The 13919-nt window shown below is 44.0% G+C and overlaps 2 protein-coding genes across 3 annotated transcripts; one reads left to right on the top strand and one right to left on the bottom strand.

The window, feature by feature from the left end:
- Positions 1 to 31: 31 nt before the first annotated feature.
- On the top strand, positions 32 to 6898 carry vtna (vitronectin a). The gene is made up of 8 exons (XM_084949958.1): positions 32 to 444; positions 1323 to 1442; positions 1535 to 1927; positions 2041 to 2180; positions 2877 to 3033; positions 3122 to 3274; positions 3357 to 3845; positions 5614 to 6898. Exons 1-8 carry the CDS (start codon positions 387 to 389, stop codon positions 5733 to 5735), a joined length of 1632 nt encoding a protein of 543 aa, XP_084806084.1. The 5' UTR covers positions 32 to 386; the 3' UTR covers positions 5736 to 6898.
- Positions 6180 to 13880, bottom strand: scarf1 (scavenger receptor class F, member 1). 2 transcript variants are annotated; one of them, XM_084949957.1, is made up of 12 exons: positions 13540 to 13880; positions 13335 to 13442; positions 13006 to 13067; positions 12818 to 12919; positions 12146 to 12686; positions 11568 to 11786; positions 10180 to 10308; positions 9515 to 9621; positions 9284 to 9401; positions 9042 to 9166; positions 8684 to 8821; positions 6180 to 8558 (listed from the first exon to the last, which is right to left on the bottom strand). In XM_084949957.1, the coding sequence occupies exons 2-12, from the start codon at positions 13433 to 13435 to the stop codon at positions 7444 to 7446; spliced, it is 2757 nt and encodes a 918-aa protein (XP_084806083.1). In that variant the 5' UTR covers positions 13436 to 13442; positions 13540 to 13880; the 3' UTR covers positions 6180 to 7443. The 2 variants fall into 2 exon arrangements, with proteins under 2 accessions (XP_084806083.1, XP_084806082.1); XM_084949956.1 differs by lacking the exon at positions 13540 to 13880 and having other exon boundaries at positions 13335 to 13515.
- Positions 13881 to 13919: the final 39 nt, after the last annotated feature.

Here is a 13919-nt window from a genome sequence, read left to right as displayed (position 1 = left end):
AAGGTTAAAAGGAATCACTGAAAGAGGCTTTTCACCATTTTTTCATCAGAAAAGGCCTTTAAAGTTATTATCAGCCAGAGTAGAATATCTGTCTTTAGAATATTTAGAGTCAATGTTGATTTTAATAATTGAAATCTGTAAAAATGACCACAAACTACTTAAAATGTACAAACAGCTTTGGTCAGAGGTCAAACAGTAATCCCCACACCCACCCCATTGATCTTTTCCCCCTCTCAGTCTGTGTTTATTTGTCCGAGTAGACAGAGGTCTGCAAATAAGGTTCAAGTGAAAGAGGAGGTGGGATGACTGGCACATGCTTCCAATGATAGGGAGCACACAGGCCTTCATTATTTCCTCAGTCTGTCCTCGGACACAGAGGAGGCAACATGGACCTGTGGGCCGTGCTGCTGCTCGCTCTGCTCGCCGACACTTTGGCTTCAGACGGTGAGTCTAACAAAATCTACTTTAGACTTCATGAAGACTTTGTTGTGAGAAACATAGAGTAGCTTTGTGCTCTGTTCAGGACCCTGCTTCAGATCTGATTTGGGGCCTATTGCGTACAAATTTGGTTGGTAAAAGTTGAATTATGTTCATTGACTGTTGTTTTAAAATGTCTGATGCATAAACTTTGAGGCACTAGCAAACAATTTGCTTAACAAGTAAACATATTTATTATTGTCAGTACAGCTAATAAAAAACAATTCATTTGATTATTTTCATAATAAATTAATTATTTTGTTTCCAAAATGTTGTTAAATATGTGGAAAAATGAGTAAAGTCTTTAGAGCACTTTGTTAAATCTACAAAACTGTAATCATTTTGAATTATTACAACTGTCTTTTAATACAGCGGTCCCCAACCTTTTTTGCGCCACGGACCGGTTTTCATGGACCGGCCTTTAAGGTGTCGCGGATAAATACAACAAAATAAAACTAGTACCGGTACCGAAAAAAGAAGGTTTATTCATAACACACGTGAAAAGACCCAGGAAAACCGAGTAAACGATAAAAACGATAACAAAATAATGCTGAAAACCTATACAAACCCTGAAAACTATACATTTCACACCTGAGCCTCAACTCTCGCGGACCGGTACCGGTCCGAGGCCCGGGGGTTGGGGACCGCTGTTTTAATATATTGCCTAATTCACTGTAAGATTGAGTTTTCCATATCCCATGAGTCTGTGCCGCTGGCATGCAGTCAAAGCCTCATGGGAGCTGTAATCAAATTTACGTTTATTAACCAAAGGAGGAAATGAATTTTGTTCTGAGGTACAAACAGTGGAGAGAGGGAATGACTGAAGCATGTTGTTTTATCTCCAGAGTCATGTTTGGACCGCTGCGAAAATGGCTTTGACGCCCGGAAGAAGTGCCAGTGTGACTCCATGTGCAAGTACTACAAAAGCTGCTGCTCTGACTTTGAATCCACCTGCAATATGATGGGTAAGAAACCTCTCTGCTCATTGGTTCATTCATTCTGTTAAGAACTCACAGGTCAAAAATGGATGTTGACATTTCTCTCACACCCCCCTCAGCTCGCGGAGACACATTTCAGTTTGCAGAAGATGATTATTATGATGGGCAATCTGAGAGCACGCCTCAGCCCACACGTCGTTCAGCACGCAACCAGCTGAGGCCTACACAACCGCCGGACTTCAATCCCAGAGCGCAAGAACGCCCTGAGACCACGCTGGAAATGACCAGACCGACCAGACTGAGAGTCTCTAACATCCAGCCGACACGTGCGACACACCCAGACACCCACACATTGGAGGACTCCAACACGACCAGCGCAGCAACCGAGGTGACCACAGTTCCTGCCACAACAGCCACCACCGTGGCCCCTGACCCAGATGCTGAGGTCTGCAGTGGCAGACCTTTTGACGCCTTCATGCAGATCAAAAATGGCTCCATCTATGCTTTCAGAGGTCAGTGAGTGAATTCATCTGTTACAAGACAACCTTTCAGGCTCTGTCATGGTCTCGCTTATGTTTGAAAGTAACAAATAAAACAGCATGATCGCTCTGGCTTTGTTTTCCAGGGGAGTACTTCTTTGAACTTGACCAGAAGGCAGTGCTCCCTGGTTATCCAAAGCTCATTAAGGATGTGTGGGGCATCAGCGGGTCCATTGATGCTGCGTTCACCCGCATCAACTGTCAGGGGAAGACCTACATCTTTAAGGTGGAACCAAAACAAATCAAATCCAATTATCTTTATAATTTTGATCACTTTAATTGTTTGCAACTCTCCAAAGAAATCAAATGCTCTAAGAGAACAATAATAATAATTCAACAATAGAAAAAAAAGATAATTCAACACAACAATAAAGTACTGTCGGGCGAGGAACCATATTTGGTGACTTAAGTGGACATGAAAATTGGCTTCCTCGTGACTCACTGGGAGGTTGTAGAAACACATGGATTTCTCCCAGCTAATCAGCAAAGATCAGCTTATGTGACATTATTGCATTTGACCAATCATTAAAGGCCTGGAACATTTTAAACTTCCAATCAAATTCTTCCTGAATTTGGGAAATTGGCTTTTCCCCCGTACCTACTCCCACACTTGTGGTTAAAGCATTAAAACTAACAGGGGTTGGCAGGGCTGCACTCACACTTTTCATAAATATAACACTGTGTGTATATGTGTATATGTATATGATAACTTCAGTGACTTTGCACTATAAAAAAGTAAAAAACTTTGAAAAAAGTTTGCTTTTTTAATGTCCTCCAATAACACTCAAATTTTCCATTTCCATGTATTTCAATGACTGCCTTATGAAGGGCAAAGCCAATATTGGAAACATTATGTCATAGTTTAGGTTTAAAAGTATTTTAAAAAGCTAATCTACTACAAATTTGATGTTTACCCATGTAGGGAAACAAGTACTGGAGGTTTGACAATGGCGTGCTGGATGATGACTATCCCCGATACATAAACGTTGGCTTTGACCGGATTCCCGATCATGTGGACGCAGCGTTTGCCCTTCCTGCCCATAGCCACCACGGAAAAGAGAAGGTCTATTTTTTCAAAGGTACAACCAGACGCTTTGGTTTGCATACATCTCCAGCTGTTCCTGTAGTACTGAACATCAGTGGCTCATCATACCATCCTTTCTGCAGGTGACCAGTATTATGTGTATGAGTTTTTGCACCAGCCGTCTCACGAGGAGTGCATCAAAATGTCTGAGAGCTCTCCGTCCACTCCCTTCAGGCGCTACACTGATGTGTACTACAACAACTATGAGCGTTTCTTCGGCGAGCTCTTCTCTGACCGTGAGTTGTGCAGTTATAGACCTATTTGTGCAAACAGGAGTCACACGTGTGTGTGGTTTAACTTATTTTTAATCTTCTGCAGTGCCTCAGCATCATAGTAAGCACCACTTTATTAACAAGGACTGGAAGGGCCTCAGGTCTCCAGTGGATGCTGCCATGGCGGGCAGAATCTACATCAGTCCTTGGAGGTCGACACGACGCCGCTACAACAGCCAGCAAGGCCAGCAGTGGGACCAGCAGTGGAACCAGCAGTGGGACCAGCAGTGGGGTCGGCGGAGACAAAATCGTTCACCCTCCTGGGGCTCCTTTGCTGAGCAGGGAATGAACATGGGGCAGGAATTTGCTGAAAGAGGGATGGAAATGGGTATGAGACTGGCAGAGAGGAGGATGGAAATGGCAGAGAGGCTGGGACAAGGCTGGGACAGACGGTGGGATCAAGACTGGGACCAGGACAGACGGAGAGATCGTTATGGCCAGAACAACAGAGGCAACTATGACTCCAGAGATGACCGATACGGCTACGACTTCCAAAGGGAGATGCCCATACAGACCGTCTACTTCTTCAAAGAAGGTAACAGATTCAGAATGGGACGCACCGTATCAAACAATGTTTCTGAAAATGTATTCAATCATTCATTTCCACTGTCTTACAACATGTGGTTAATTGGTTATTTTGTAATTCATAGTAATATAAATTAGAAAAGCAGCAAAGCAGCGCATTTAAAAAGAGCAGTTTAACATTTTCTATGTTATATTAAGCAACAGTTTGTAGATTTCAGTCCATGTTGACATGATAGCATCACACAGTTGCTGCAGTTTTATCGGCTGCACATCCACCACATCCCAAAGGTTCTCTCCTGGAGATCTCGTGGCTGTGGTCATTTGAGTGCAGTGAACTCATTGTTATATTTAAGGAACCAGTTTGAAATGATCTGAGCTTTGTGGCATGGTCTGCTATCCTGCTGGAACCAGCAATCAGAAGATGTGTACGCTGTGGCCATAAAGGGATGGACATGGTCAGCATTAATACTCAGGTAGGCAGTGTTTGAGAGGCCCAAAGTAAGCGAAGACACCACCACCACCCTGAACTGCTGGGAAAAGGCAGGATGGATCCATGTTGTTTTTTTACAACAAATTCTGACCCGGCTATCTGAATGTTTCAGACGAGGCAACGTTTACCCAAGCTTCTATTAGCCTCAGTTTCCTGTTTTTAGCTGGCTGAAGTGGCATCCAGTGCGGTCTTCTGCTGCAGCAGTTCATCTGCTTCAAAGGGCTGAGCGTTCAGTGATGCTCTTCTGCATACCTTGGCTGTAAAGAGTGCCTTTTTTGAGTTACTGTTGTCTTCCAATCAGCTCGAAGCACTTTGGCTATTCTCCTCTTTCCGCTGGCATTAACAAAGCATTTCACACAGAAAATGCCATTTCCACACTCCAACACTCCATCTGTTTGTGGCAGCGGGCTGCCCCTCCCTGAGCCTGGTTCTGCCAGAGGTTTCTTCCTGTTAAAATTGAGTTTTTCCTTCCCACTGTTACCAAATGCTTCCTCACAGGGGGCTGTCTAATTTTGGGGGTTTTCTGTGTTTTGCTGTAGGGTCTGTACAATTTAAAGCCCCTTGAGGTGACTAACAACCATGCGACAGTCAAAAACAACCTTTCTTCACCATTCTACCCCTAACTAATGAAGTTATCAGTGAGTGTACATTAATCATTACAAAGTCAGCTAGAGCAGAAGGAAAGAGAAAAGGCATATCCCATGAGTTATTGTCTTTATTTCAAGGTTTCCTGGGAACTGTAATCAAATCAAATCCATTTTAAGGAAGATGAGGACGTTAAAGAAAAAGAATATCTCATGCTCATAATCCCCCACAGCAAAAGCAGGGCCGTTATTAACAGCAATGCTTATGAAGGCTAGTACAATAATGGTTAAATGACTAAATAACAATGATGATTTTATCATTGTTCAAATATTGTGTGTTTGGTCTTCACACTGATGGCACATAAACTAAGAGCTGAGTCACAGCTGTAGACGGCAGACAGCTGGGGGAGGCAACAGGAACTAATGTGCTCTGCTCTCTCTCACCACACACTAGTTTCATTACATTTTAATGCTGTATATAGTTCATACAGCAAAAACAGATGCCTAAAATTGTTTCTGTTTTATACTTTACTCCAAGTGCATTTCTGTTTGTAATCTTTACGTCATATTCAGTGTCATTCTGGTTTATGTTTAACCACTACTCCACACACTATAATAATAGTATAGTATGTGTACAAAGCAGACAATATGAATACTAACTGTGACTGGTAAGCATGTGTTGAGTGAGTTTTTGTGTTTTCTAGATAAATACTACAGAGTGGATATCAGGACTAAGAGAGTTGATCCTGCTGTTCCTCCGTACCCCAGATCCATCGCCAAGTACTGGCTCGGCTGTTCGGACACCCCTGGAGCAGAGAAGAAGTAGTTTCCAGAATTTTAGTTTGTTATTTTGATCAGTGTAACCCAGTTAGCGTATAATAGAGCTGTTGTTTTTACTGCAGTAGGCAGTGGTAGGAGTTGAAAGTGTCGAACATGCGCAGTGTAACACACAGCTAGCTGACTTCAGCAAATATTGGTGTATCGGTGAGAGTCCACATGCAGCTTAGGGCCAAAGTTCAGCTGGCTGACTTTCAGTCAACTTTATTAAACGCAGCTAAAGTGAAAAACAGATTTAACAGAGAGACCCAGAGACAGCAACGTTTATCCGTCTGAAAGCTAAACTCTGTTAATGATAATTAATCTGCAATTATTACTGTATTCATTACTTATCGTGTATTCTGAATAATGTATCTACAAAAGCCAAAGTGTTTATTGTCTTTTTATTAATGACGGTCATGTTTATAAAGTGAAATAACAGTGCTATAAAATATTAACACAGACTTCAGGGGAGGTTTAATTCACCAGTGGTCACAAGCAGGGCAGCAATGTGTTTCTAACCCCACAGCAGTGTTCGTGCGCTGTGGACTCGCAGGAAACTTTAACATCGGGTCACAGAAGTACAAACATTTTTACAATTCCAGTTCTCTGACTGATTTATACGATCGAATAAACAACCCTGCCGGGCTTTCCCCTCACGTGTAAAGCATGTACTGATTCTGAGTGAATCGCGACTACAATCTGTTACAGCCTGTTCTTACCTGAGTTTCATCCAAGACTAATAAAATATCCACAGAGCAGCAGACTCAGATCCTTTCCTCACACTTAACTGAATCAATCAAATCAATCAAAAAGTTCATCACACTCATTTTATTATCTTCTGGGAACCCACCCAGATGTTCATCACTGCTTCTTTTTCCACAAACTTCCACTCTTTACTTCCATTTATCCTTTCTGACTATATAAGCACAACAGGTGCAGATATTACATCTGTCCATCCATCCATCATGGGGATGCTGGAGCCAATCCCATGGGTCGTCACATGTTCACACTTTCAGCCTATTTAGATTCACTAATTAATCTAACATACATGTCTTTGGGCTGCGGGAGGGACTCAGAGTACCCAGAGAGAACAGAAAGGCCCCAAAACAGCCAATGGATTCAAACCCAGGACCCAGCTGATGTTGCTCTTAAAGCTGTTGGCTAATGAAAGTCTAAATGCAGGACTTTCACCCACGAGACTGTAAGTTTGTGCTAATGTAAAAGTAAATATTTAGATTTTTAGGCTTAGATTAAAATAATACTAAAAAGAGTAGTTTCAGTTTTCAGTTGCAGTTGTTTTTAGGTTAATCCAGAAACACTTGGTTACAGGTTTAGGGAAAATATGTTTAGTGAGTATTGAAAAGGCCTGAAGAAAAACTAAGTTGCAAAGATAAAAATTCATAACAGCATGATCGGTCAGTTCAGGGTCATGGTACTGGGGAAACATGGGTTACAGTGTGGGAACAACACCAAGGCAACAACGGACTGTGTAGCGTTCTTGTTAGAAAACACCCTATTTTCTTGTTCCATCTGTTGTTTGAAGTTTCATTAACGGTTGCTATTTTTAAAATCACAATTTCTCTGTCATTTCAGTCATGTGAGCTGCAGCTGCACAAATCTCTCAGAGAAGCTTTCCCCATTGTTCAGTTATAACTGCAGGATAACAAACATGCGGCTGTTTTTCGATCAGTCCTGCTGACACGTTTTCTCAGAGGTCACGAGTTTTTGATCTGGACATTTTCGTACCAGGGTTCATCAGTCACACTGACCGCCGCTCCTTCATTGGTGATGATTTCAATGGGGCTTGCGCCATCTCCCGCAGGTCTCAGAGTCCGGTAGGAGCTCTCAATTTGTTCTTCATGATGCGGGGCAGCGTGCTGCCTTTCGTCTCCTTCGGCCCGCAGATTAGACCCCGAGTCAGCTGACGCCACTTCAGGCACGCTCTTTAAAATGGACGACAGCGGCCGTTTTGGAGTGCCACTCTCTGTTGGCAGTGTGCCATTCGATCCAGCTGCATCAGAGGAGTTGTGGGAGGAGTGCTTCCTCCTGATTGGCTTACAAACTCCAGCCTCCCTTGTAGACGGTCCTCCCTGCTCCCAAACAGCCGCCCGAGCTCCCAGCTTCTTCCTGGGTGGTTTGATGATGCCTTCACTCCCCTTCGGCTTAGGCCTGCCAGACTCCTGCTCTTTTTGCCTCTGGAGGCTGCCCAGTCTTCGCAGCATCGCCTGAACGGGGCCCTCAGAGCTCGGCTCTGTTTTTGTGATGGGCTTACCCGCCTTACCCACCGTCACATACACAGTGGTGACCTTATGAGAACCCCCTTCTTGAGCATCAGAGGCGGACGATGTCCCTTTATGAGCAGCTGTGTTAGACATAGTCCGCCTCCGTCCTGATGCTCCAGGAACCTGCAGGGTGGATCTTGATGGGGTTCTGTCTACTTCCTGGTCAGCCTCCTCACAGTTTAACTCCTGACTGTCGGTCACATCCACTCCATCTTTCTCCTTCTCGCCCTCAAGTCCGTTCCCCTCCCCAGTTCTAGCTGTGCTTCCCTGACTTTGCAGAGCCGATAGCATCAAAACCCCCCAGGATGATTTGGGTTTGCTGCGAGGGAGAGCACAAGGGTCCTGAGCAGAGCCACGCCTCTCTTTGGGGCTGAAGCGGGTGCCTTCTGCAAATGAGACGGATGGCCGCTTGGCCTTGGCAATGCTGGAGGTGCGAGGGATGTTAAAGGGTGAGGAGATGTCCTCGCTGCTGAAGCCCGATGGGTCTAAGAACATGTTACACTTTGAGCTCATCTCCTGGAACTCACCGCCCGCCACAGCCGGGATGTCTAACAGAAACAGAGCAAAACATCAACCAGTGCCAGAAAGAGTTTTTAAAAGTGGCAGTTCTACCTTGCACCAAAAGAGGGCACTACAAACTTTGTTAACTGGTGAACTTTATTTTTGCCCCTACCTTCCATTGGAGGGACGCAGTAAAGAGCCTCTCCCGTCTCCTCATCGCTGTCGAAGGACGATCCCTCCGTCACCCAGCCAGAGGAAGGAGGCTCAATGAAGCTGTGGTTGAAGGTCAGCTCAGGGTCATGGTGTGACACTGTGTGTGTTTACATGAGACATAGAAAGCAGATTAATTTAAAAAGAATAATAATAATAGGACTAAATATCACAGCTTCTGGTCATAATTCATGCACACAGTAGACGTTTTAAAAGAATTCAAATCTTAATGATGATTAAAATAGTCTTTTTTGTACTTTTATGAAGTTTGTATACAATAGTTGCATTACACTGTGAGCACTGTGAGTGGCAAGACTGACCGGTGACACGAGGCAGGCCAGAGGACCAGGCAGAGATACACGGCAGGGCAGCGCCAATGTTTGCCAGGACGCTATAAACGTGATACTTCATCCGAACCAAGAAGCCGCCATCAGCAACAGTTGTACTACGACCAAAAGAAATCATGTAAAGTTATATAGAGTGATAAACGTAGCCTGCTTTCCATGTTTTACCGTCTATGCAAAGTGAAGATAAAATGCCTAAAAGAAAGGTAGCTGCTGACCTGTCTTTGTCTCTGTCACCAGCCGGGCGTCCTCCACAACACAAGCAGCAGCAAACTACAGCAAGAAGCAACAGGAGCAAAGGAACCAGCACACCCGCAAGCACAGCACCTCTGTAACCTGTCATTCAAACACACACACACACACGAACATATAAGGGAAAGTACAAGACACACTAATGTACACATTTATACACAAAACTGACAGATAACTGAGTGGATGGATGGACGTACTGTTAGGACAGGCTCCGGTCACAGAGTCGCAGGCCACCCCTTCACCGCAGTCGCAGACAGAAGAACAGTTGAAGCCAAACCGGAGGGCAGGGCAGCTGTTGTTACAGCTGGAAACATCCATGAGTCACAGTGAGTAAGAAAGTTAAATCAAGATTTTATTTTAGTACTGGGTGAACACATAACGATGACGCACAAGCATCACAGAGAAGAAAGTTAAGGGGGCCACGTTTTCCATGTTTTAACCTACTAACCTCAGATCGTACACTCAGGGCAAGAGAAAGAGTGAAATCAGAAAAAATTTAAATTTGAAGGCTTCTTGAAAAGACTTCAATGTAGCTTTATTAGTTGAAACCTTGACTGCGATTACACCAGTGGGCAATTATGGTTGGATAATGTAAAGGACATCCAAGTCATGAAGGTAGTTAGTTTCATTTTTTTACCATGGTTGGTGTGACTACAAAACTTCTGCAATGCTACCACCTTTTGGAACATCCCACAACTAATTAGGTTAATTGTAAGTTTCTAAATTGCTCGATTGTCACTAAAACACAGTCTTTAACTGATCTGGGAGTGCAGTTTAACTATTTAAAATTTTAACCTTAGATAAAAGCTGCATCTGCAACAGTAAGTTTATCCAACAGTAAGCAATGCTTTAATTTTCTCACCTCTCTCCCTGGAAGCCTGGCGCACAGACACATTTTCCTGTCACATGATGGCAGTTGCCATGAAAACAAGGACTACACGTCAAGAGGCAGGCGTCTCCAAACCTCCCGTTAAGGCAGCGCTCCTGACACCTGGACGAGGACAGAAAAACGAGGACAGAGATTACTAACACACTTACACTGTTGGTGGTACAAACTTTCCATCCTCTATAAGCAGACTGTTTTTGAGCTTAAGTGTCATAAGCAGTGCTCATGTTTTACCACATGGATCATTTTATTAATTTTGCATCTTTAGGCAACTTAATCCATAAGCTTTAACTCTTCCAAGCAACTCTTTGAATCCATCATGTTCAAGAGACTGCAGTACAGTTGTAAGCAGTGAATAACTTGGACTTTTTAGCAGATTCATCTCTTTTTGTTAAACTCAAATCATCTCTTGTCTTCTGGGTCTGACTTTCTGATTATGTCTCTAGTCAGCGAAATGCGCTTTGACAGCCAACTCACGGATGTCAGAGCCTCCCACGAACAGCTGTATGCACAAGTACGGAAGTGTTTTCAGTCCCCAGATCACACCACAGGATGACAATGGAGCTTCTGACAAAAATAACTATAATCTGTGACAGACGGACAATTTACTGATTGATTGATTTTTCAGTTTGAGCTAAAGCATATGAACCACACTGATCACAGGATGCTTCCTAAGACCAGTGAGGTGCAGGCCGCTGATCATTTTTATTCTTTTTTTTTTAAATAACACAGTGATTAAGTAGCCAGTTATTACATTTTAGCATTTCTGTATATTTAGAACCCCAATTCCCAAAAAACTCAGAAGTAAAGATGGACAGAGGTTCAAAAAAAATTGAGCCATTAACTTGTGGAACAACTTCAGCTTTGACTAATTTTTATCTACAATACAGAATCTGGAGAAATCTCTGTGTGTAAGGGACACTACCAAAAATCAAAACCCGTGATCTTCGAGCCTTCAGACAGCACTGCATTAAAAACAGACATGAGGGATGCTACAAAGCGGTAAACATGACCCTTTCGTAACATTTTTGAGATGTGTTGCTACCATCAAATCAAAAATGTGTAAATATTTTTCTTTAAATTGCATTTTCTATGTTCTACTGTGACTAAAATGCGAGTTTATGAGATCTGCAAATCATTTCATCATTTTACACGCGTCCTACTTTTTTGGAAATAAGGTTTTAATTTGAAAGCTACTTCTTTCCTTTTACCTATTAATTGCTTTGATTATGTCAAAGTGTAAAAACGCACCAAAAAAAGGTGAAAAATAATGACTCGTAATGTACTTTGTAAAGCAGTTAGTTGTAAATAGTGTAAATTTTTATGTATTGTTGCTAATGTTTCCCCAAAATATGCGCGCGCACCTGGGTCCAGTCCATCCGGGATCACAGCTCTGACACAACCCAGTTTTTGGGTCACAGGGTTCATTGTTCCTGCATCGTGGACACCCTTCTTTGCAGCCATCACCATGGAAACCAGATGGACATGGGCGGTCGCATCGCGTACCGTTCCAGCCCGGCTCACAGGCTGCACATGTGCCATCGATCAGAGAGCAAAGCTGGTTGTCTTTACAGTGACCACAACTGAAGACAAGGGATAAAGTTCAGCAGTGAGAACACACACATTCACGTGTATCCACCTTTCTTTCCACACACACAGTCGTGTTTTTATATCCTTGTGGGGACATCTAATTGATATAATGCTTTCCCTAGCTACTTACCCTAACCATCAAAAATGAATGCCTACCCCTAACCCTGACACTAAATCCATATTTTGAGTCTCACAAATGCCTTCGAACTCATGGGGACGGGGATTTTGTCCTCATAGGGGTTGTTGGTCCCCACAAGTATAGCAAGCTTTCAATTTTTGGTCCCCACAAAGATATGTAAACATGATATACACACAAACACACAGAGACACAGACACACACACTGAAACCTACCTCCTTTTACAGTCAATGCCATACTTTCCTGCTTCACAGGGCTGGTTGCAGGAGACGCCCTTGTATCCTGGGTGGCACAGACACGTCCCACTCATTACGTCACAGCTGCTGTGTTTGAGGTCACATTTACAACTCTGGTCACAGCTGGTTCCCCACATGCCAGGCTTGCACTCGCACACACCATTGCGCTGATTACACGGGGACTGGTTACAGTCGCACGGGTTTGTACACCTCATCCCCCAGTGCCCCTTGTGGCACTGACACTTGCCTGTCTGCTGGTCACAGCTGGGGCCTACAGACCCACCGATATCACACTGGCACGGTTTGGCACAGGTTGAACCTGAATAGCTGGTGTCGCAGGTGCAGTTTCCGTGGATGGGGTGGCAGCGCCCGTGCCGGGAACACCTGCAGGTTTGCTTGCATAGCGGGCCCCAGCGGAGTGGGTGGCAGGTGCACTCGCCAGTGGCTGGATGACAGCGCCCGTTAGGATAGCACTTACATATCTGACGGCAGTCTGGACCCCAGAACTCAAGAGGACAGTCTAGAAACAACACACCAGTGAGTACATAAAGAGCTATTACTAGACTAAAATATAGTAATTATCATCACTATAATGTTTTTATATTGTTATTTTTCTTCTTTCTTCTACAACGAATGGACGTTTTAACTCACTGGTTTTGCACTCAGCACCATAGTAGCCAGGTGGGCAGCGACATAATCCAGGATATAAACAGATCTCACCCTTCAAACAGGCCTGCTCACCCTCACATGCAGCTGCACACAAACACAAAGAGAAAACAAAGCCAATGTAGAAGTGGTAACAGCATAGGAATAATAATCATTAGAATACTAGAACTTACGTATTGTGCACTCTTCTCCCTCCTGGCGCCATCCAAGGCAACAGAACAGGTTAGAGGGATCCCTAAGAATTACAGACATCATCAAATCAGCTTGATAAATCTGAAACCTTAGTAGATAAAACACTCCAGTGCCTGCATTCAGCCATGTCACCCTAAAGAAGGACGGGCCACACAACCCACAAGCCAACAGTACAATCTCATGGCACTAATATTCATCACAAGAACTCAAAGCCAGACGAAGCCGCCAAAAACGTTAATTCGGTAACCCGCTGTTGCCACTTAAGACTCAAAAGCCAGTATATGCGAGTGAAGGAAAAGCTGGAGTTTACCTTATATTCTGGCAGACGTTCTTCCCAGCAGGATCCAGAGTGTGAGCGCAGGCCAGCGAGAAGCAGAGCAGAGCACTGAGAGCTCTGAGGAGAAGCTTCATCTCCAATCTGAAAGCACAACCAGGGACAAATATATTCCCGTCTTTATTTCTGCTCCCAACTTGTCTTTGTCTCAACTCGAGGGGAGCAAAACGAGGGGCAGTACCTATCTCTCAGCCTACCCTCCACCCTTCCCTCCTTCCCTTCCCTCTCTCGTTCTGTCCGGTGAGTCGTCTTGTGGCTCCAGCGTAGCCAGAGAGGTCGAAGCCCCCGGGTTTCCTCTTCCCATTTCCTGGGGAAGTCAGAGCCACTTCCTTCTATTCAGCCAGACACAAGAGCTTTTTAAAGATGGTCGAACACTAACACACAAAACTCGCCGTACACAACGATGGGGCGCGTACGAACAAACACACACGTACTGATGGTCACCCTTTTCTCAGAATCTATTGCAATAGGTCTTACAGGAGATGATGAAGGAAGCCTTTGTCTTCCTTATAAGTCGTGAAAGTCGGTGAAAAGATGCCCATGTGATCAATTTGAGATCCA

Source organism: Perissodus microlepis, chromosome 14 (assembly GCF_051167445.1).
Source record: "Perissodus microlepis isolate ML-2025 ecotype Zambia chromosome 14, ASM5116744v1, whole genome shotgun sequence".
NCBI classification, from domain to species: Eukaryota; Metazoa; Chordata; class Actinopteri; order Cichliformes; family Cichlidae; genus Perissodus; species Perissodus microlepis.
The sequence above is the reverse complement of the archived record's forward strand: the minus strand, read 5'-3'. Positions and strand labels throughout refer to the sequence as shown.